The sequence below is a fragment of the Erythrolamprus reginae genome, chromosome 3, assembly GCF_031021105.1.
Source record: "Erythrolamprus reginae isolate rEryReg1 chromosome 3, rEryReg1.hap1, whole genome shotgun sequence".
Classification (NCBI taxonomy): domain Eukaryota; kingdom Metazoa; phylum Chordata; class Lepidosauria; order Squamata; family Dipsadidae; genus Erythrolamprus; species Erythrolamprus reginae.
In genome coordinates, this window is record NC_091952.1 from 80190357 (window position 1) to 80213685 (window position 23329).

General features: G+C 41.5%; 1 protein-coding gene and 1 long non-coding RNA gene across 2 annotated transcripts in view; one reads left to right on the forward strand and one right to left on the reverse strand.

Moving 5' to 3' along the window:
- Positions 1–3674, forward strand: part of C8A (complement C8 alpha chain) — a 55194-nt gene extending 51520 nt beyond the window's left edge. The window contains exon 11 of the mRNA XM_070745990.1: positions 2600–3674. Coding sequence (XP_070602091.1) covers positions 2600–2751 — 152 coding nt within the window. The 3' untranslated portion in view covers positions 2752–3674. The remainder of the gene's footprint in view (positions 1–2599) is intronic.
- Positions 3675–12019: 8345 nt separating this feature from the next.
- Positions 12020–23231, reverse strand: LOC139164196 (uncharacterized). Its single transcript, XR_011558587.1, has 3 exons — positions 22643–23231; positions 21855–21899; positions 12020–12987 (listed from the first exon to the last, which is right to left on the reverse strand). It is a non-coding gene; the product is annotated as an uncharacterized lncRNA (long non-coding RNA).
- Between the last annotated feature and the right edge of the window lie 98 nt (positions 23232–23329).

The window sequence follows — 23329 nt, forward strand, 5'->3', positions numbered from 1 at the left end:
TACCCCCCTATGGGTGATGATCGCCTGGGCCTCGGCTGTCAGGGGGTCTACGGGGAGCTGCTGGTACGCTTGGGACAAATCGAGCTTGGCAAACACCCGACCCTCCCCCAGAGTATGTAGCAGCTGTTGCACCACTGGCAAGGGGTATGAATGGTGGGCCAATGCACGATTCACAGAGCACTTATAATCCCCACACAATCTGATTCCCCCATCCCCCTTGAAAGCAATCACCACAGGGGTCTCCCATGCAGCCTGATCTACCGGCTCTAAAACCCCCTGGGCAATTAATCTGTCCAACTCTGCATCTACCTTAGGACGGAGGGGAATAGGGACACGACGGGCCTTTAAACGAACTGCTGGAACCTTAGGATCTAAATTGAACGAGATGGGGGTGCCAGTATACCGACCCAAATTGCTGTCAAAAACGGCAGGGAACTCCCGTGCCAGCTGTTCAAATCCCGACTCCCCCACGATAGCATTAACCCCCTCAACGGAGAGTCCCAGAGAAGAGAACCAGTCCAGTCCAAGCAGGCTGGCAAAGGGTCCATCCACCACTACGAGAGGCAGTCTACCAGCGAAAGTCTTGAAGCGGACTGCAAAACGACCTTCTCCAATGATAGGAATTGCAGCTCCTTGGTAATCCCTCAGGCTCAAAGCGCAGGGCAGCAGGCGACTCTTCCTCCATGCAGGGAAACAGCGCTTGAGGGTGGCCCATGAAATTAATGAATGAGCAGATCCGGTGTCTACTTGCATGTTACAACGAGAACCCCCCAATTGAACCACCACAGAAATTTTCTCAGCCGAGCCGGCGGTCCTCCTGACATAAGACGAAACCGGACGAGGGCAGCTGTACACCGCGTTGCAGTCATCTCTTCTGGGGGGGGGGGGAAACCGTCTTTGACCCCGAGAATTGAAGCCAGAAAACTCACGCTGCTCTCGGAACGGGGCAGCCGGGGATCTACGAGACCGGCAAACTCTGGCGATGTGACCTTTGGCACCACACCGCCAACATGCCACATCTCGGGACGGGCAATTTGAACGATAATGACCCCCCCCCACAGCCACGGCACGGCGACAAAGGAGGACGAGGACGTCCCGTCGGTGCTTCCCTAGCCCGATTAGTAGCCAATCTGCAGACCTCTTCATCTTCTTCGCCCTCTAAATCGCCCACCTCCTCCGGGGCCAGCTTGGGTTTATCCGGGACAGTGGCTGTCTTTTGCGTGGCATTAACTGAGCTGTCCATAGAAGCCAAAGATTGTGTAGATAACTCGAAAGCACGAGCCTCCGCCACTGCAGCTTGAAAGGTTAAATCCCGGATCGCCAGGAGACGCCGCTTGAGGCGACCGTCTCTGACTCCGAAAACTAGTCTATCCAAAAGGTAGTCATTAAGGTCCCCAAACTCACAATATAATGCCGCTCTACGGAGAGCAGCCAGAAAGTCATTAATAGACTCCCCTTCGGCTTGATTTCGCTGATAAAAAGTGTAGCGACGAGCACACCTCGAAGGGGCAGGGGCATAATGATCTTGTAACGTTTTCAAGAAATCATCCCAAGTCACATCATGGATGGAAACTGGGGCAAACAGGGCACGAGCTGTTTCAAACATATCGGGTCCACAAAACCCCAAAAAATAGGACCTCTTTCTATCCCCAGAAATGTCCTGGTATCCATTTGAGATCAGGAAACAATCAAAACGGGCGACATAGGAGTCCCACGTCTCCCCTTGAGGATCAAAGGGGGGGAATGTTAAATGCACAGACATCCTGACTTACTGTCTCCACTGTCAATCTTCAGCATAGGCTCGCTACCTCGTCGCCAATGTAATAGAAGCCACAGTTAACTCAGAAGTTTATTACAGAACTCATGCCAGGCCTGGCAGGTACAGACTTAAGCAAATAATACACACACAGGCTTAAATATAACAAGCTGCCTGAGGCAGCACCCAATCCCGCAGAGAGAAACTTCCCGCTTACATTGTAACTACGGGCTGGCGGCCAATCAGCACCCTGGATAGGGACGCCTATCGCCCGGCTCTAATCTGCGGCTGTAACTGAGCAGATACAACAGATAAGGCTATCATGGCTTATGGCCTTGATGGAATATGTGTTTGTGATGCTTCAAGTTCCCAAAAACAAGATTCTGATATTTTTTTTCTCATTGATTAAGACCTATGGTGAGAAGAGTTATGATCCTTAGTTCCACCCTCATATCTTACTAATGAATTCCTAGGAGAAGATGGCAACTGGATTAGGAGAAACCTTGTCTGATTCAATAGAAATTTCCCTACATACTTACATCAAAAGATCATTAGTCGATTATCATACAATAGCATTATTTCCTTTCTGGGATAGGTTTCTTTTAGATCAAGGATGGACCAACTTTTCAGAACTTAGTAAGAGACAGCTCCAGCAATTCCAGAAATATATAAGTGTTGCAATGCTATATAATGCTGCAGGTATTATTCCATATTAATAATTGCCAGTAATGTTCAGGTTTGTCTATAAACTGGTTTTTCTTTGTTTTACTCTAAATCTTGAACAAATCCAAAACTAGCTTTACTTTACCTGAAAGTTTTTAATCATGATGTTCTGTGTTACAGGTTATCCAGCCCATGGTAGCTGGAGTTGCTGGACTCCATGGGCAACTTGTCAAAGAGGATCAAGAAGCCGCACAAGACAGTGTACAAACCCAGCTCCTGAAAATGGTGGAACAACATGCCCAGGCAGGAATACACAGATAGAAATATGTTAATACCTAATAATGCTATGATTAGATTGATGAGTTGTGTGCTAGCAGGCAGGAAAATGTTGGGAACTCTGATGCAAATAGAATTTTTAAAAATGGACCATAAATATTAACTTACCTTTAGAACAGTGGAAAATCCCAGTAGCAAAAAGAAATGTCAATGTTTTGTACATTCTGTACACCAGAATTGTAACTGTAGTAATTATTTTTGTTGAATGCAGAACTCCATCGTAAGGAAGATATTTTTGCTCTGCACAAAATTTAAAGCAAAAACAATATTGTCCTATTGTTGGCCCTGTAATATATTACTGACTAACATGTTGGGGCTATTCAGAGAATTTATCTTCATGTGGATACCTAGTGTATGATACAAAATAGAACATACTACCTCCCCAGAATTATCTATTTTACTACCATGGCAACAAAAATGTTTTTTTTCCTGCTACTGGACAAATTTGTTCTCAAAGAAGATGTAACAATTGGGTCCAAAATTATGAAGATTCTTCTTTTCATCATCGTATGATATTTTTCTAAAATTCACTATAATGGCTATAATTCAAGAGTTGATCGGTACAATACGAGCTTTTTTATTTCAGATAAACCAATTTCTAAACAAAGTAGTCCTTTTGGTATAACTAAGATGAAAAATTGCCTCTGGATATAAATCTTCTATATATTCTGTCACTACCTGTCATAACTTTTTGAACAACAGCAATACTAATAATACTGTGGTGTAACACTTTTCAAACTTCAGAAGTTGTGGAAACCACATCTGTGGCTCAGAATTCAAGCAACTGTTACAGCTGTCAAATCAAAGCACAAACATTAATTCAGAGATCCAGCACTGAAATATTTAGGCATTTCTTTAACCATAGTAGATCTACCCAAATTGTTGCAAATGAAATCTAATAAAAGCATTTTGGAAAACAGGTGTGAACTGGCTGCCTTTTACTTGGAACATCCAATAAGAAAAGATATTCTGTTTAATCTGTTTAATTATATAATGGCAGATAGCATAAGGATAACAACGTTTCTGGGAACAATTTATGCCGGAGAGAGAGGAAATCCTCATGTAACTTCTGTAGGGTAAACAATTTGGGCTCTTTGTGAGAATGGCTCCTAGGCTGGAAAAGAAGCTATTATTATAGTAATGTGTTGTAGAGCTCTAAATTAAGGTATTTAAGGTTTCTAAATGAATCTTTTGTACAAGTCATAGCTCCCTTTCTCACTCTAAAAGAAATATTATTCAATGGAACAAATGACTTCAGAAGAAGGCTTCATAGATGGACAGCTAGCTATTAGCATCTACCTGAAAATGATCCTCACTGTGATCAAGGATATCGTTTACAGCTAGGAGGTTGGGTTTATCGATTTCTCATAAGAAGCAAACATTATAGTACAGTCAGAAATGTTGTTTATGGGTGTTCTAGTGAGTTATTTCAAGTTAAAGCATGAGTATCTGCCTATTAAGCTGTTTCAATCATTACACGGCCCGTCTCCTAATGCAGAAATAGAGAAGTTTTGATTTCATTAGGAGGGGATAGGCAGAGGAGTTGATCAATTGAAATGTTGAACAAAATTAATCTAAACATTTATTGACAGGCAAGTATGGTGATGAATGGAATCTAGTTTCAATTAGAATGGTCTCAAAGGTTTCTCCGATATAGATCTGAAATGGGATATGCCCTTTTTTTAATGGGAGTGGTTCTAATTTCAAGCCCCACTAGCCACCGTTCATGTCTCATATCAGCTTCGCCATAGATCATTCCACGGAGCTCCAAAGGCCAAAATTCAATATAAAATAACAATAGGATATAATGTAGCACACTGAGCATAATCCATACTTAAATAAAATCTGATGGGCAGAATGGTCTTCCACAGGCAACCTTGAGAACACCATCTTAAACACCCAGTCTGCGATCCATAAATTAAGTAGAGAATCAATTATAAAAAATGAGTTTGCACACTTATCTAGAGCAGTGTTTCCCAACCTTGGCAACTTGAAGATACTTGGACTTTAACTCCCAGAATTCCCCAGCCAGCATTCGCTGGCTGGGGAATTCTGGGAGTTGAAGTCCAAATATCTTTAAGTTGCCAAGTTTGGGAAACACTGATCTAGAGAATAGAGAAAAACAGAGTTGGAAAGGGCCTTGGAGGTCTTCTACTCCAACCCTCTGCTCAGGTAGGAAGCCCTATATCAGTGATAGGTGAACCTTTTTTGGTTCATGTGCCAAAAGGGGGGGAGCACAGGGGGTCATGCGTGCCCACACCCATAATTCCATGCGCCTCCCCCATGTGTATGTGACCTGCTCCCGGCACATGATGGCACACCTGTTTTTCACCCTTCCTAGGCTTCAGAGCCTTTATGGGATTCAGGAAAGGGCAAAAACAGCCTCCCGCTCCCGCCTGGAGGCCTCCAGAGGCAGAAAATGGCCCATTTGCCAACTTCCAGTTGGACTATAAGTCCCACTTTTTTTCTCTCCCCAAGCTCCAGAGCTTTTCTAGGAGCCTAGTGTTGTGGTTAGTTCTGGCCCAGCTCCAGCCCCAAGGACTGTGGATGTGAGGGGAGACATCCACATGCTGCAGGCCTGTTTTGGCCCCAGTGGAATCTGATGATGAAGGCTCCTCTGACCAAGAAGACATGAGTGACAGGGAGGAGGAGAGTGTGGCAGACAGCTCAGAAGGAGATCAATTATCTAGCTCCTCCTTGGATTCAGAACAAGAGTTATTGATACAGCCACGCATGCTGAGAGTGATGCATAGGCAACAACTGAAAGATTATTATCAAAGAAAATGAGGCCACCTGTGGTTGGGCGGGGCTGTGGTAATTAGTGAGGCTGCTATAAATAGCAGCCTGTGGGTTTGGCCGTTGTGGAGGATTATCTGATCGTTGTGTTTCCTGACTGCTTTACTGACTTTGACTTTTTGTGTGCTGATTTTTCCCGCTTTGAAACTAAACCAGAGCAAAGTGTGTTTCACTTTGTGAAAGAAGGACTGTGAATTGCCTCACAGCTGCAAGCTAAGTATCTCAGAACTGATAAGGGACTTGTATAAATTACCAGTTTGTTTGGAGATGAGTGCTCTTTGCTATACCAAAAGAGGGCTTAGTTTAAGTGACTTTTCATTATAAAGAACATTGTTTTGAATTTTCAAACATGTGTGTGTCTGAAATTTGTACCTGTGAATTTTTGGGAGGATTCTACCAGAGAGCCCGACAGAACACCTAGGGAGAGCACAAAATGGCCCTTCCCCACCTCCTCTGGAAGCTGGAAATAGCCTGTTTCCCAACTCCCAGTAGGCCCAAAAGCCCCAAAAATCATCTGGCTGGCACGCGCATGCATGCCAAGCCCCAACTTGTGTGCCCACTGATATGGCTCCACGTGCCCTATATCATTTCAGATGGTTGTCCAATCACTTCTTAAAAACCTCCAGGGTTGGTGTACTCACAATTTCTGAAAGCAAGTTGTTCCATTGACAAATTATCAAAATAAGTATTTTGACATTCCATTCATTCTGTACCTGCACCATTTAATTTTATAATAATAATAATAATAATAATAATAATAATAATAATAATAATAATAACAACAAACAAACAAACAACAACAACAACAACAGAGTTGGAAGGGACCTTGGAGGTCTTCTAGTCCAACCCCCTGCTTAGGCAGGAAACCCTACACTACTTCAGACAAATGGTTATCCAACATCTGCTTTAAAACTTCCAGTGTTGGGGCATTCACAACTTCTGGAGGCAAGCTGTTCCACTGATTAACCATTCTGACTGTCAGGAAATTTCTCCTTAGTTCTAGGTTGTTTCTCTCCTTGATTAGTTTTCATCCATTCTTTCTTGTCCTGCCTTGGAGAATAGGTTGACTCAACTCTTATTTGTGGCAGCCCCTTTTTGGAACATTGCTATCATGTCACTCACAGTCCCACTTTCATTAGATTAGAATTATTATTACTACTACTACTACTACTACTACTACTACTACTACTACTACTATTATTATTATTATTATTATTATTATTATTATTATTATTATTTAGATTTGTAAGCAAATCTACAACATGTTAGCAATAGCACTTCTTAACAGAGCCAGCATATTGCCCCCACAATCCGGGTCTTCATTTTACTCACCTCGGAAGGATGGAAGGCTGAGTCAACCTTGAGCCGGTGATGAGATTTGAACCGCTGACCTTCAGATCTACAGTCAGCTTCAGTGGCCTGCAGTACAGCACTCTACCTGCTGCGCCACCCCGGCTCATTTATATATCCTAACAATATGGTATTTACAGCCACTGTTTAAAAAGACACATGTAATATTTTTAAGCGCCTCTTGGTTTACCCATACTACTCCCTTATTGTGGTGACCTGCATTGGCTACCACTTTCTTTTTGAGTGCAATTTAAGATGCTGGTGATTGCCTTGGAAACTTCACTGGCCCGGTTATAGAGCAGACATATACGTGCCTTAAAAGTTGCCATCTATTGGGACTTAGGAAACAGGGGTGGGTTCCATTTTTTTTAACTATCACTATGTGGCCATGGCTTATTTTTTGGGCATGGTTTGATGGTCATGTGACTGAGTAGGCATGGCCAATTTGATGTCACTCATGCCCATGCCCTCAGTTACATTATTATTATTATTATTATTATTATTATTATTATTATTATTATTATTTAGATTTGTAAGACGCCCCACTCTGAAAACATATCCAATTCCAGTAACCATTCTCAATATATTTTAGCCTCTAGTCTCCTAATTCATTGCTCTTCTCTGCATGTAATATGTAATCTTTTGATTATATATTAGAGGGCATTTTTTTAATGCCATGTTTCTAAGTCATCGAGCAAATAGTGGTGGTGGTGGGGGAAAGAGATAATGGATTCAAGAAAGATAAATAGTGTTTTATTTGTTTTGGTGAATTCTGTTCAGTTGTGCCAATGTAAACTTCAAAGTCTCTAAATTCCAGCTTGATATAATCTTTGCATAACCGGATGATGGATAAAGGACTCATAGCCACACACACAGCCTTTTCCGTGGAGGACAGAGCTGCACAAATGAGGCTATTTTCTGTTTAAGACTAGCTATGAATCATCTATTAGTACACCAGCGTTTTATCTCCAAGAATCCCAGAACTGGAGATGTTAACAGTCTGGTTGATTTAAGACCTCTTTTGTGGCTGCAGAGCATAAATCTCAGGGTAAGAATATGCACAGGACTGAGCTAAATTGAAAGACTGTGGTGGGGAGTCCAACAATAACACATTCCTAATGAACTGTGGGCCTAGGTGAACATAGACAGAGGCAGACCTAGTAAATATCAACCAAGATGCATCTGAGTGAGCCAGCTTTAACAGGCAAAGGCTACAGTTCTAATAACTTAGGTGGCAAGGCTATATTAATTAAAGGACAAAGCGAAGGGCAAAAATCAACCTTGGACTTGCCATGCATGAAACTTTCGGGCACGCCTCTTCTTTTCCCGCCCCCCTCTCTCTCCCAAAAAGTCAAGGGGGAAGCTGTTTGTCATGCTCCACTGCAGCACAAATGGAGGACATAGACAGGGTTTTGTTACCGAGGCACACACCGTCTTCTGGGTGGGGTTTATTTGGGTGGACCCAGCATTGGCACAAAATAAATACATTGCCTGCAGAGATTTGGGCCTCAGATAATTACATTCCTCCAGAGATCGTGATTGAAGCACAATGATTCAATCTCGCCCTGAGCAATAAAGGAAAATAATCCTTTAGTGGCAACAGTGCTGCTTCCATATTTGATTAAGCTGGCTGGAGAGAACGAAAGCAGGATATGAGAAGGCTCTCTTGACTTGAACAAATGAAATGCTTTTTAATAGCAGCAGGTTGGAGATATACACTTTACAGCAGAGCCGTGATGGACATTTCAAGTTTCTTGTAGCTCCACCAACCTGATTTAATACTGCTTTACACCCTGGAGGATTAAAACAATGCCTCATGTGACCTTTCTGTAAATGTTACTCCTTCCCCCTGTGTTGTTTTTTTCCCCCAACTGTTGTAGTTGATGAAAGCAATTTTCTTCAGACTGAACCAACTACAATGTTTGATCTGTCTTTAGAGACGGAAAACTGCATAACGCTTTGAAAATGATAACGATGGGTCAATGTTTTTTGCTATTCCTGATTTTTTTTAAAAAGTATGTATGCTTTCACAAAAAAATATGAAACAATCCATCTTAACTCTAGCTATGTTTATTTGATTTCTTAATTCCCCCAGCTTATACGTTGTTTTACTCGTAACCAATTCTAAGTGGCTTACAAGGCCAGTTTAAGGGAGGGGGGAGGATTAAAACAATAGAAGCAGCAAACACAGCATTTTGGCTTGGAAAGGATCATAGAGCAGTTTACAGATGACAAAAAGAACAGCAACAAAGAGTTGCTGATGTTTTTGTGCCATGTTTGCACTCCTGGATCAGCTCCCAACCTCAAAATATTGTCTTCTTTCAAGCCTGAGTTTTTGCAATTGTTTCAAAATTCTGATTTTAAACAAGTGTCCATATTTAAGCTTCCCAAATAAATTCCACTTAATATATTATCCTGGATAAAATTCGGAGTTAAATATATCTAAGGAGGCTTGGTTATTCCCTGATTTACAATTAGGGGCGATATTATGAGGCAATATGCAGGTCATAGAAATGGGAGGTAATGGATTGCTTTATTCTTAAGCCTGTTTATTTATTTGTTTGTTTATTTTATTTTATTTTATTATTTTGTTTTGTTTTGTTTTGTTTTATTTTATTATTTTATTTTATTATTTTATTTTATTTTATTCATTCATTCATTCATTCATTCATTCATTCATTCATTTATTTATTTATTTATTTATTCGATTTTTATGCCGCCCTTCTCCTTAGACTCAGGGCGGCTTACAACATGTTAGCAATAGCACTTTTTAACAGAGCTAGGCTATTGCCCCCACAATCCGGGTCCTCATTTTACCCACCTCAGAAGGATGGAAGGCTGAGTCAACCTTGAGCCGGTGATGAGATTTGAACCGCTGACCTTCAGATCTACAGTCAGCTTCAGTGGCCTGCAGTACAGCACTCTACCTGCTGTGCCACCCCGGCTCATTTATATATCCTAACAATATGGTATTTACAGCCACTGTTTAAGAAGACACATGTAATATTTTTAAGCACCTCTTGGTTTACCCATACTACTCCCTTATTGTGGTGACCTGCATTGGCTACCACTTTCATTTTGAGTGCAATTTAAGATGCTGGTGATTGCCTTGGAAACTTCACTGACCCAGGTTATAGAGCAGACATATATATCCCTTAAATGTTGCCATCTATTGGGACTTAGGAAACAGGGGTGGGTTCCATTTTTTTTTTTACTATCACTATGTGGCCATGGCTTATTTTTTGGGCATGGTTTGATGGCCATGTGACTGAGTAGACATGGCCAACTTGATGTCACTCATGCCCATGCCCTCAGTTACATCATCATCATCATTATTATTATTTATTAGATTTGTATGCCGCCCCTCTCCGCAGACTCGGGGCGGCTCACAGCAGTGACAAAAACAATATACAATAACAAATCTAATATTAAAATCTAAAATAACAATTTTACATTAAAAACCTTTAAAAACCCTTATATAAAAGCATACACACAAACATTCCATACATAAAATTACATAGGCAAGGGGAGATGTCTCAGTCCCCCCATGCCTGACGTCAGAGATGGGTTTTAAGAAGTTTACGAAAGGCAAGGAGGGTGGGGGCATATCCACTACTTATCCACTCTCACAAATCCTTTAAAATTGGGAGGCTGGCAAAGAAGCCTCTCTTTCCCCAACACCGTGGTTGCTTCTACCTTATCGCCAAACGGTCCATGCCCCCCTACATACACACACACACGGAGCTTACCCTGGGAGCACCCCAGCAGTAGCGCCAAGCAAGGGAAGGAGAGGGACCGGAAAGCGAAGCAGGCACGGCGGCAGCCAAAGCCGCTGCTTATTTCAACAACTGATGATGGAAGAGGCACCTGGGCTGTGGCAAACTTCTGGAGGCCTAATGTTTCACTGAATAATTGTTTTGTTAGGAAATTTCTCCATAGTACTAGAGTGGTTCTCTCCTTGATTAGTTTTCATCCATTACTTCTTGTCTCCACGAACTTTGGAGAATAGGTTGAGGCTATCCCTTAAATATTGGAACATTGCTATCATATTACCCCTAGTCATTTTTTTAATTAGGCTAGATATACCCAATTCCTGCAACCATTCTTATTTTTTATCCTTCAGTTCTCTAATTATCTTTGTTGCTCTTCTCTATACTCTTTCTATAGTCTAAATATCATACTATATTGCATATTATATTTTATACTATATTTTATTATATTTTAATATCATATTTGTTGTGGTGGGATCACAGCCAGGTCCTTTGATAACAGACTTCAAGCCAGATGAACCAGGTCCATCTGGACATGGTCGGCCTGTGTGGCTGTCAGAGGAGTTGGACAGTGAGGAGGAGGGAGAGATAGAGTGTGAGGATCCTGCAGGGACTATAGAACCCCCAACTGAGGCTTTGCCTGGGTCTGATGATGAAGAGGAGGTGAGGGACCCTATTCTGGATGCAAGAGTGAGAAGGATGCGGAGGAAGCAAGAGCAGTTACACAGACTCAGAAGGAGGACTTGAGTACAGCTGTCTGCAGTCTATAATCCCAGGGTGTATGAAAGAGATTGGGAAGTTCCCTTTGCAGAAAATCAATGTTTGATCCTTCGAAGGAAAAGAGCACATTAAGAGTTTTTGCCTTCTGTACAAACATATATTTCTGCAGTTCTAAACAATACAGTGTTAAGAAGTCTGTGAGTAATTTTGCTTTGGAATCTTGTTTTGAAACTTTGCTTATCAGCTCTGCCACTTGCTTTGAATTTTGGCAGCCGAAGGACATTCCTTTGTTCTAATTTGTATTTTTCAACAAACCTGATTGTACAATAGACTATTTCATTTCAAAACCCTGTGTCTGAGCCTTAATTGGAATATATGTATGTATGTATGTATGTATGTATGTATGTATGTATGTATGTATGTATATATATATATATATATATATATATATAAAGAGAGAGAGAGAGAGAGAGAGAGAGAGAGAGAGAGAGAGAGAGAGAGAGAGAGAGAGAGAGAGAGAGACTCTAAACAGGATGCAGAGAAGAGCAACAAAGATGAGTAGTGTTCTCCTGGGCTCTCTGGTAGGAGCCTCCCGAAAATTCAAGGGTACAAATTTCAGGCACACACATTTGAAAATTCAAAACAATGTTCTTTATCACAAAAGTCAAAATAAACTAAGCACTCTTTTTGCATTGCAAAGAGCACTTGTCCCAAAACAACTGGATAGTCTGTACAATTTCCCTTAAGCAGTCACTAATTACTTAGCTAGCAGCTGTGAAGAAACTTCACACCCCTTCTTCTTCCAATGAAGTGAGACACACACACACACGTTGCTCTGCTTTGGTTTCAAAGGCGTGAAAAATCAACAAACAAAGTCCAGAAAACAGCAACACGGGATTCCTGAAGAACTGCGATCAGATACACTTTCACAACAGCCAAACCCACACGCTGCTATTTATAGCAGCAGCCCTAATTACTGGAGCCCCATCCAACCACAGGTGACCTCATTTTCTCTTGTAATAATCCTTCAGTTGTTGTCTCCTATGCATCACTCTATGCATGCGTGGATGTGTCATTAATTCTTGTTCAGAATCCAAGGATGATACAGAGGATTGATCTGCTCCTGGGCTGTCTGCCAAACTCCCCTCTTCCCTGTCACTCACGCTTCCTTGGTCGGAAGAGGCTTCATCGGCAGATTCCATTGGGAGCAAAACAGGCCTGCGGCATGTGGATGTCTCCCCCACATCCACCTGCACATTCCTTGGGGCAGGAGCTGGGCCAGAGCTAACCACAACAAGTATGAAGAATGGTTTCAGGAATATATAAACTGATTCAGGGTGCCAGATGCATCATGCGCTAGTCACGCCCACCTCTGGTTTAGTGAAGGGAAAAAAGTCATGATACATCACTTTGGCCCCTCAAATAATGGGTCAATGATTGCTATATTCTATTCTATTCTGTTCTGTTCCGTTCCATTCTGTTCCATTCCATTCCATGGTTTGGGACTAAGCAGGAGATTGTTAATTTGAGTTCTCTGTCACGTTCAGGACTCTGGGTTTTAACCCAGAGCTCTTGCTGTATTTGCACTTTTGGAATCTGTTGACAAGCATTAAAACTAATTAATTCAGGAACTGAGTTTTATTTCATGACGTGTGGTTTGAGAGAAAATACAAATGTGCATCTAAGCGAATATAAATTTCAAAAATATGTACCAAGTGCAAAATGCAAAATTAGAATTTTAATAGAAATACCAAATCTGTTTGCCCATAGATATTTATTCAGCCATTTCTCTAAGCACAGTATAACCTGACAACATTTTTTAAAAATAAAGTAATTGGCACTGGTTGAAAACAAAAACAAAGAAAAATACGATGATGCCATTGACATGGCCTGCAAAGCCAAACAACCAGAAATCAGCCCAACCAGGATCTTAAATTCATTCAGTGGGATTTAGTTCCTTTATTTTCCCGAAAACAGAGCAAGACCTGACACCCCTATAAAGGCAAGGAAACATTCACCCAATCTGTCTACTTTGTCTAAGTAGCACGTGCCAGCAAAATACTTTTGCTTTTGAGGTGCTCTTCAAATGTCACAGAAAAGCTACCACCATGAGCCCCAGGCTCCCCCACTTCATGCACAACAATGGGGAAAAAAGGAGAGTTTGTGCAAGGGAGCTGAAGTGAAAAGGAAAAAGAAGAAAAAGAAGCTGGACGGAGAGGAGGAGGAGGGAGGAATCTTGCCTGTCAGGCCTGTAAAAGATTATGAGCAATTACACAGTTACTGTGGTAGTCAAAGAAAGTAATATAAGCAGCGCTGAAGGGCTCAGCGTGTAAGCCATACCCAGCGAGATAAAGCTCCAGTCATTTGCTGGCCTAAATTAAAAGCTCATAATAGGGATACACAAGCACACAAACAGAGGGTGGGGGTGGGTGGGGAGAGACAGTGCACACTACCAGACTGTGTCTTTGTAATAAAGGAACTTTATCCTCCCATGAAGAGAAGCTTATACTGTTTGCATGTGGGTGTACATGCTCTCTGTACTATACAGTTTGTACAGTAATATGCACACATTATGCCGCACAGTTTAAGGGGCGTACATAAGCGCACTAGAGTGCCTTCCGTCCCCTGTCCTATAGTTTCTCCTATATCTCGTATTTCTTCTCTACTATATCCTCTATAACCTTCATTGTGTATTATTGTGCATTGGACAAAATAAATAAATAAATAAATAAATAAATAAATAAATAAATAAATAAATAAATAAATAAATAAATAAATAAATAAATAAATAAATAAATAAATAAATAAATAAATAAATAAATAAATAAATAAATAAATAAATAAATAAATAAATAAATAAATAAATAAATAAATAAATAAAATAAAACAGTATCAGTAGTGGCCTGCTGCATGGATGGACCGGTGCACGGTCCCAGTTGGAAAAATCGGGATGCGCACCCAGCTGCACGTTCCCAATGCGTGTCTTCGAAGAAGGGTGGCATACAAATCTAAATAATAATAATAATAATAATAATAATAATAATAATAATAATGAGGAGGAGGAGGAGGAGAAGGAGAAGGAGAAGGAGAAGGAGAAGGAGTGAAATATGAAGATCTAAAAATTGAGCTGCAACGACTCTGGCATAAGCCAGTGAAAATGGTCCCAGTGGTACTTGGCACGCTGGGTGCAGTGCCAAAATATCTCAGCAGACATTTGAAAACCATCGTAATTGACAAAATCTCCATCTGTCAATTGCAAAAGGCCACTTTACTGGGATCGTCACACATAATTCGCTGCTACATCACACAGTCCTAGGTGCTTGGGAAATGCCAAACTGGTGATGAAATACGAAATCCAACATAGTGATCTCGTTGTATTGACATAATAATAATAATAATAATAATAATAATAATAATAATAATAATGATAAAAATGTGAAATTTTTGCCGATTGTTTGCTTCTGCGCATGCGTGGAAGCAAAAATATCTGCAAAAATTGCCGAAATCCCGCTTGCACAGGTGTCCTCACGTGAGATTTCTCTTCCAGCGCATGCGCAGAACCCAAATCTAGCACCCATCCGCATGCCTTTGTCGGCCTCCAGGGATGCACCAGTAGTGTCAGTGACCTTCACTGAAGAGTACTATATAATACTACGCAATTTACAGTACTGTACATAGTGTACATACACACACCCAGAGCCAACCACAACATACACTATACATTACTCTATGCATATATGTGTACGTATGTGTAGAAGTGTGCACACATGCACACAAAGATATCCATATCTACCGTGCTTTCTTGCTTTTTCGGCAATGAATATGACCTGCAGGATCTTACTACCTTCCTGATTCATTTAATAGGTTGGTGGTGACTTGGTTCAAATGCAATGCTGGAAAAGTATCAGAATCAGATGGGTGTTAGGGATAGGAAGAAATAGCTTGATTAGCAAAAGCAGGAGATGTGGATAATGGAAGCCAGCCCAGCATCTTCTATTTTCAAGGTGCAGGCGCACGATAACAGCACAAAAGGGATTCTATAAAATGGTTGATGTGGGGAGGGGGGAGAGAAAATCCTCCTTGCTTTTTCCCACCCTGGGTACTTTGTTGGCTTGGTTTTTGTGATCTCCTTGAGCCAGGCAAAAGCATGCACGTAAATAAATCAATTAGTCACATTTCACTGGAAAAAAATTGGTACAGATCCCCAGGAGGTTGCGCTGCGCGTTAGAAATATGTCTGGGCATTGGATCTCTTCTTATATACGTTTCTAGCAGGAGTGCTGGAATGCTTAGCTGAATAGCAAAAACATTCGTTCCGTTTTCAATTCTAGCTGCCACACAGACTTGGCCAGTGATGGTGAATCTACAACACATGGGTCAAAGATGACATTTATTTTATTTTATTTTATTTTATTTTACAGTGGTACCTCAAGATACGAACCCCTCGTCTTACGAACAACTCGTGATACGAACCCGGGGTTCAGAAAAAATTTGCCTCTTCTTATGAACTTTTTTCAAGTTACGAACCGGCGTTCGGAGACTGCTGGGAAGCCGCGCGGCTGTTTTAAAAGGTGACAGCCGGGCGGCGGGGCTTCCCAGAAGCCTCCCGAACACCGGTTCGTAACTCGAACAAAGTTCGTAAGAAGAGGCAAAATTTTTCTGAACCCCAGGTTCGGTTCGGGAGGTTGCTGGGAAGACCCCCAGCCCAGCTGTCACCTTTTAAAACATCCGCGCGGCTTCCCAGCTGTCTCCCGAAGCCGAACGCAGAAGTTCGGCTTTGGCGTTCGGTTTCGGGAGACAGCTGGGAAGCCATGCGGCTGTTTTAAAAGGTCGCAGCCGGCCTGGGGGGCTTCCCAGCACCCCCCCGAACCCCGAACCCGGATTCAGGGGGGTGCTGGGAAGCCCCCCAGGCCGGCTGTGACCTTTTAAAACAGCCGCGCGGCTTCCCAGCTGTCTCCTGAAGCCGAACGCGGAAGTTCGGCTTTGGCGTTCGGCTTCAGGAGACAGCTGGGAAGCCGCACGGCTGTTTTAAAAGGTCGCAGCTGGCCTGGGGGGCTTCCCAGCACCCCCCGAACCCGGGTTCGGAGTTCGGGGGTGCTGGGAAGCCCCCCAGGCCGGCTGTCACCTTTTAAAACAGCCGCGCGGCTTCCCAGCAGTCGCCGAAAGCTGTTTTTTTGCGGGGGGTTTTTTGGTTGCACGGATTAATTGACTTTACATTGTTTCCTATGGGAAACAATGTTTCGTCTTACGAACCTTTCGTCTTACGAACCTCCTCCTTACACCAATTAAGTTCGTATCATGAGGTATTACTGTATTTATTTTATTATTTTATTTTATTTTATTTTATTTATTTTATTTATTTTATTTATTTTATTTATTTTATTTATTTTATTTATTTTATTTATTTTATTTATTTTATTTTTTTTATTTTATTTTATTTTATTTAAATTTATTTATTTATTTATTTATTTATTTATTTATTCTAATACGCAATGAGGGTTTTAGTGGTATATATCTATATATACATAGTAAAATACATGATGAAGGTTATAGAGGAGATACTCATAGTAAAATATATCTAAGAAATAATAGGAAAGTAGGCATAGTAATAGAACATATCAATGAAAAAATAGAAGAAGAGATATAGGAATAGAAGAAAGGTATAGGAGATAAAGGAGAGCAATAGGACAGGGGACGGAAGGCACTTCAGTGCACTTGTACTCGCCCCTTACTGACCTCTTAGGAATCTTGATAGGTCAACCGCAAATAATCTAAGGGTAAAGTGTTGGGGGTTTGGGGATGACACTATGGAGTCCGGTAATGAGTTTCACGCTTCGACAACTCGGTTACTGAAGTCATATTTTTTACAGTCAAGTTTGGAGTGGTTAATATTAAGTTTAAATCTGTTGTGTGCTCTTGTGTTATTGTGGTTGAAGCTGAAGTAATCACCGACAGGCAGGACGTTGCAGCATATGATCTTGTGGGCAATACTTAGATCTTGTTTAAGGCATCTTAGTTCTAAATTTTCTAGGCCCAGGATTGAAAGTCTAGTCTCGTAGGGTAGTCTATTTCAAGTGGAGGAGTGAAGGGCTCTTCTGGTGAAGTATCTTTGGACATTTTCAAGGGTGTTAATGTCTGAGATGCGATATGGGTTCCAAACAGGTGAGCTGTATTCGAGGATGGGTCTGGCAAAAGTTTTGTAAGCTCTGGTAAGTAGTGTGAGATTGCCAGAGCAGAAGCTACGTAGGATTAGGTTTACAACTCTTGAAGCCTTCTTGGCTATATTGTTGCAGTGGGCTTTGGCACTTAAATCTTTTGTTATTAGTATACCAAGGTCTTTAACTGAGTAGGGATTATCTGTGATACTGTGACATACCATGACTTTTTATATGACATGCCAGTGTTCAACAGCACCTGACAGCAACTGTTCTCAAGTGATTTGGAGATGCTATAGTGACTGCAAAAATGGGGTGTGCTCTTTTGTGGCTTTTGGACCTTCAAAAATCACATAAGTATGAGGTAGGCTTTCTCTTGAAAGCTGCAGAAGGTGTGGAAAAGCTTCCACATACCTTCAAAATTGATTTCGTTTGACTGAATTAATCTGCAGAATAGTGTGGCTCTAGAAACACTGTCATGTGTTAAAGAAGACCCTGGAAAACCTTCTGGTTATCCTTGTCTTTTGGGCTCTTCCCCCTGCCCACCTCCAGTACATGTCTAATGAGTTAAATGCTTTACTGATCCTTGAAAAGTTTCTTTGCAGGATTTCTGCTCTCCCACCCAGCTCCCCAGGGCTGCCCTGCTGTCAAAAATCCTGATTTATTTTAGCTCAGTGAGCCATTCAGCATTATGATGTGGTGTGTGTTTCAAACATCGGATGCAACTGATAGGTACTTAATGAACCCCCGAGTTCCTAGCAATCCTGCTTCATATTTATGCTAGAAAAGACGGGGAAATTTACATAAGAGACTTTCCTCTTGTCCAACTGGGCAGCTTCGAGTTTCTGCTTGAAAAGTGATGAGCATCTCTGAAATGGAGGAAAGCTAATCAGAAAGCAGAGAATTTATTTGCTAAAATAAACCCATCGGAAATGGTAGCTGGGAAGCGGATTCTGCAGCAGCTGCATTTAGATATCTTGATGCATTTTGAAAAGAAAGGAAGTATATTGACATTTTGCTTCAGATATGAAGGCATGTGTGATTGGCGGTAAAAAAGGAGGTTTCTTTGAGTACCTGTAGTTCATAAAGTAAATTTCATCACCTTCCTAACCTTGTTAGCTTCAGAAATTAAGCAAGGTCAGATCTGGTTAATAATCAAATGGGAAGATATAGGCCGGACCCCAAACGTAAATGAAAAATCAAACAATAAAACAGTGACAAGCCACCACATGTCTCTATGTCCTCCTCAGTAGGTGAGCTTAACTTATGGACATGTTTATCTTTTCATTTCATAATTTGATTCATTTATATTCATGTGGTATTCATTACCTTTCTATCCTGCCTTTGGACCAAAGTTTATTCCCGGTGGCTAACATATGCAAAATAAGATTCAAAGTAACAAAAATGTTAAAACAATACATTTATAATTTATAGTACCAATAAAAAAGCAGTCATTAAATGCAGTGCTTTCCAAATTTGAAAATTTTAAGATGTGTGGACTTCAATTTCTAAAATTCTTCACATAGCATGCTGGCTGAGGCATTCTGGATGTTGAAGTCCAAACTTTGTAAAGTTGTCAAATGTGAAAAACACTGTATGAAAGCAATGGCAACCTAAGCTATATTTCTGTAAAGATTAAAAGGTCAGCGTTTATGAACAAAACGCATTCCCATAATTCAAACAACAAACCCTAAAAATTCCTCACTCTGTTTCTCAACAAACATGTTTTGAATATAGGTAGCAGTTTCTGTCTTTTGTCAAAAACTAATGATTTTTTCCTGGTGCTCTAAGGCAGGGGTCCACAACCGCTGGGCCACGGACCAGTACCAGGCTCTGGGGCATGTTGCACCTGTCTGCGGAGTCAGCATTTCCACACCTGCCCCCCTTCCTTTTTCCCCCTCACCCAAGGAACTCCCCACACAGAAACTTTTGAAGTGGCGCAAAGTCACGCAGTCCCAGGTCGCTTGCTTCTTCTTGCCTAAGATCGCTAAGGTGAGCAGTGCCCTGCACCAGCCAGCAAAGCTGGCTTACCAGGAAAGCAGCATGTTTGAAAAGCGTGCATTTAAAAAGCGTGCGGCTTTCCTGGGCAGCTGGCTTTGCTGGCTGGAGAAGCAAGTGATCTGGGACGGTGTGGCTTTGCGCCGCGACAACAACAACAATGGTGCCGTGGTGGCCTTCAAGCACAGCCCTTCGCAGCTCCTCACCACCCGTTACTGCAGGTAGAGGTTGGGCACTCTACTGGGAGACAGAGGCGGCGGAGGGCCAGGCGTGGGCACCGTGGACGCTGGGGAGGGCGAAGGGGTGGACGTGGCTGCTGCCTCTTAGCTGGAGAGCCGGACGGGGGCAGAGGCGACAGCGGAGTCCGGCACTGGGGCCATGAGAGGCCGCTCATCCAGGGGGCCGCGGACCAGCAAGCTGCCCTCCACTCTCTCTCTCTCTGTTGCCAGCATGGTGTACGAGAGAGAAAGAGAGAGAGAAGAAAGGAGGGGAGAGAGAAAGAGAGAGAAAGCAAGCAAAAGAGCAGTGGTTTTCAACCTGGGAGTCAGGACCCATTTGGGGGTCGATTGACCATTTCACAGGGATCACCTAAGACCATGGGAAAAGACAAATTTCCCATGGTGTTAGGAACTAAAGCTTCTGTTCTGGTGTCTTGCAACATATTTTAATAATCCGATCAATCAGGCCTTTACAGTCCCTCTGACCTTCCTGCCAATCAGCTTAAAGCTCTGTTGGGAGAATTGGCACTAGACTTATGGTTGGGTGTCATCACAACATGAGGAACTGTACCAAGGGGTCTTGGCATTAGAAAGGTTGAGAATCACTGCATTAAAGGGACAAAATGTGCATGTGTGCATGTATGTGTAAGAAAGAGAAAGAGAGAGAAAGAAAGAGAGAGGGAGAAAGGAAGAAATATCAAAGGTGCTTTTTCAAGAGGTCTGATTTTTCTTTGAATAGAATAGAATTATTTATTTGCCATTGGTGCATATGCTCTCAGTGTACATAAAATAAAAGATACATTTGTCAAAAAACAAATGAAAACGTTTTGCTTCTCATTGAAGAAACTTCTTCAACTCTCTTGGATGAGAAATAATCTGAATGACTGAGAATCTAGGAAGGAAGGAAGGAAGGAAGGAAGGAAGGAAGGAAGGAAGGAAGGAAGGAAGGAAGGAAGGAAGGAAGGAAAATAATAGCATATTCTATTGTTTATAGGGAGGAAGAGAAGAATAGTCCACCAGTTGATATTGCCATAAAATAACAAAATAATGACCATAGTAGTACCCCAACCCAGAATTTCATCCTTATTACAATGTTATTCTAACATTTGCTATTGTCTTCCTCGCATGTGATAGATCCGATTAGTGCTACACAGTGAACCAACATGAACCTATGAAACAGATGAAGTGAGCAGTTCCATTTTAAAAGAAAATTACAAACAGACACACCGAAATGAAATGCAGTGCAAAGGATGATGACAGATGGAACCTTGTGCTGTTTTTAATCAGTGACCCAAATGAATGTTAAGAATGATTAAAACATGCAGTTCATTAAGCTCTCAAATGAGGATTTTGCAGATGAATGGAACTGTACTGCAATAATTACGATGGAAGCTGGTGCAATTGTGTTGTATGCATTTAAGCCACTGCGGTCTAAAAAAAGTCAGGAATTAGCATACATTCCACCTAACTACATACATGCCTTCTAAGCATTTAACTGCCTATTTTGATCTCATTGATTTTGATGGGGCTAAACCAGATGGATGTCCTTTAGCAGCAGAAATTGATTCCTCTAAAAATGGAAGTTTGGATGATAAAGAATCAGAGCATTGGCCCTATGGATCCACCCAAAGATTAGATCTACTGAGATAGGCAGGCAGATTTCCTATGCAAAGGAGGTGATGAGATTACACGTGTGCAGTGCAATGCAAACCCTAACTCCCCATTCATATCTGTATCTCCATATATACAATATTTGGATAATGTATTTTGAATGCCGGCATAGAAATTCCTAAATCTGTTTCTGAAATCAACAGCTGAATTATCCCCAAATATAGCATGTAGAAATAGCAACTGGAAAGACATCTGAAAATACATAGCCCCTCCCAAACCCATTAATCAGGAGAAAACAGCCCTAAAATTATTCTTATTAGCACCAGAGAGATAGTTCTCAAAGTTAAAACCGCATCAGTGTTATGCCGGGCTTCACGTTACGAGCCTCAATTAAGTCCAAAGTGTAAATTCAAACACACACACACTGTTGTAAAGGAAACAAAGAGTTGGTTTATCAACAGAAAAATGTTGTACACACTCACTTTAATCTGCCAAAGTGCTCTCCCACAAACCATGAACCTGGAATGCTGTGAAAAGCAAAAACAAAAGCAGAGCAGATAAAGGTAGCTGTGAAGGCATCACAGCCACCCCCCTTCAAGAGTCCTCAAGCTGTACTTAACTGTGAAATAATCCAAAAAGTCCTTGTAAATCCTGAAGCAGTCGAAAAGCAAACAGCACTCATCTCTTACCAAATGGATAATTCCCCATGCATGCTCTCAATGACGCTGGCAATTTATCAGCAGCCCCAATTAGCCTAATTGCCCCAGCCACATGTGTCCCTTATTTTCTATAATACTTGTGCAGTTGTTCCCTCCTTGTCATAAACCTGCCCCTGCGATCATCTATGAATCCCTCTTCCTCCAAGTCTAATGATGATGTCTCACTAATGGGGTAATTAGCTAATGGGCTGCCTGTAACTACCTCATCATCCGATCCTGCTTCACTCCCAGAACCTTCCCTTGACACAGAATCCTCACTGTCTGAAGCTGTTGGCAGCAAAACCGGTCGCTGATAACGTGAGGATTCTCCCAAACCAACACCCACAGTCCTCGGAGCAGGAACTGGCCCAGAGCTAACCACAGCAATCAGGCTCTAAAAATGCAGCCTGAAGATTTAGAGCCCAAGATAAACATGAAATCCATTTGCAAAGAAAATCCTGAATTCTGAGTGATCTGCCTTCCTGACTGGATTAGTTTAGTCTTAATGAAAACTAGCCAAAATAAGTGGATACTGTTCAAACCTTCCAGATAATGGAGTGTATTTGGATTACCGGTAACCCTTACTCCATGTCCTTGTTCGCCTGCCATTTATGATCCCTTCTGCTTGTTGATCCAGAATCAGATTCTTTCAGACTGTCCTTCTGCAAGTGCTAAACAACAAAGCAGCCAGTGGAGAGGACTGTTGTGATTTCTCTCTTCTTGCTGGGCAGCAAAGAAATAAATCTCAATAACTATGCTATTCAAAGTAGTTATCAGGATCCCTATTTTTCTTTGACAATGATCATCGGATGCAAGGTTACTTAATTCACAAGGTAACAATTAATCTATTTTATTGTGCAGAAATTCAAAGTATTTTCCTATGACCTTTATGAATTTCATTCGTTTTATTTTGTGTTTATATGGAGCTCCAAAATGCTTGTGAATATATACTTCTGAAAAGTAATTTGCGAGGAGAATTCATGCGATGAATAAACATATCATTATTACACAGCTAAGAAACTAGAGGGTCATGGAGATATTTGAAATAAGTTCACAATCCATATTTTCTTTCTTTTTTCTTTTCTTTTTTTTAAAAAAAACTACCTAATTGGCTAAATCAGTCACGTTTGAGGCAATAAATGGGAAATGAGATATATTGTCACATTGCTTTCAAGTTTCACATTTGATGAGGCTGCTTTGATTGAGATTTAAGCGTTCATTTATCCTAGGTATCTCAGCAGTTAGAAATAGCCTCCAGT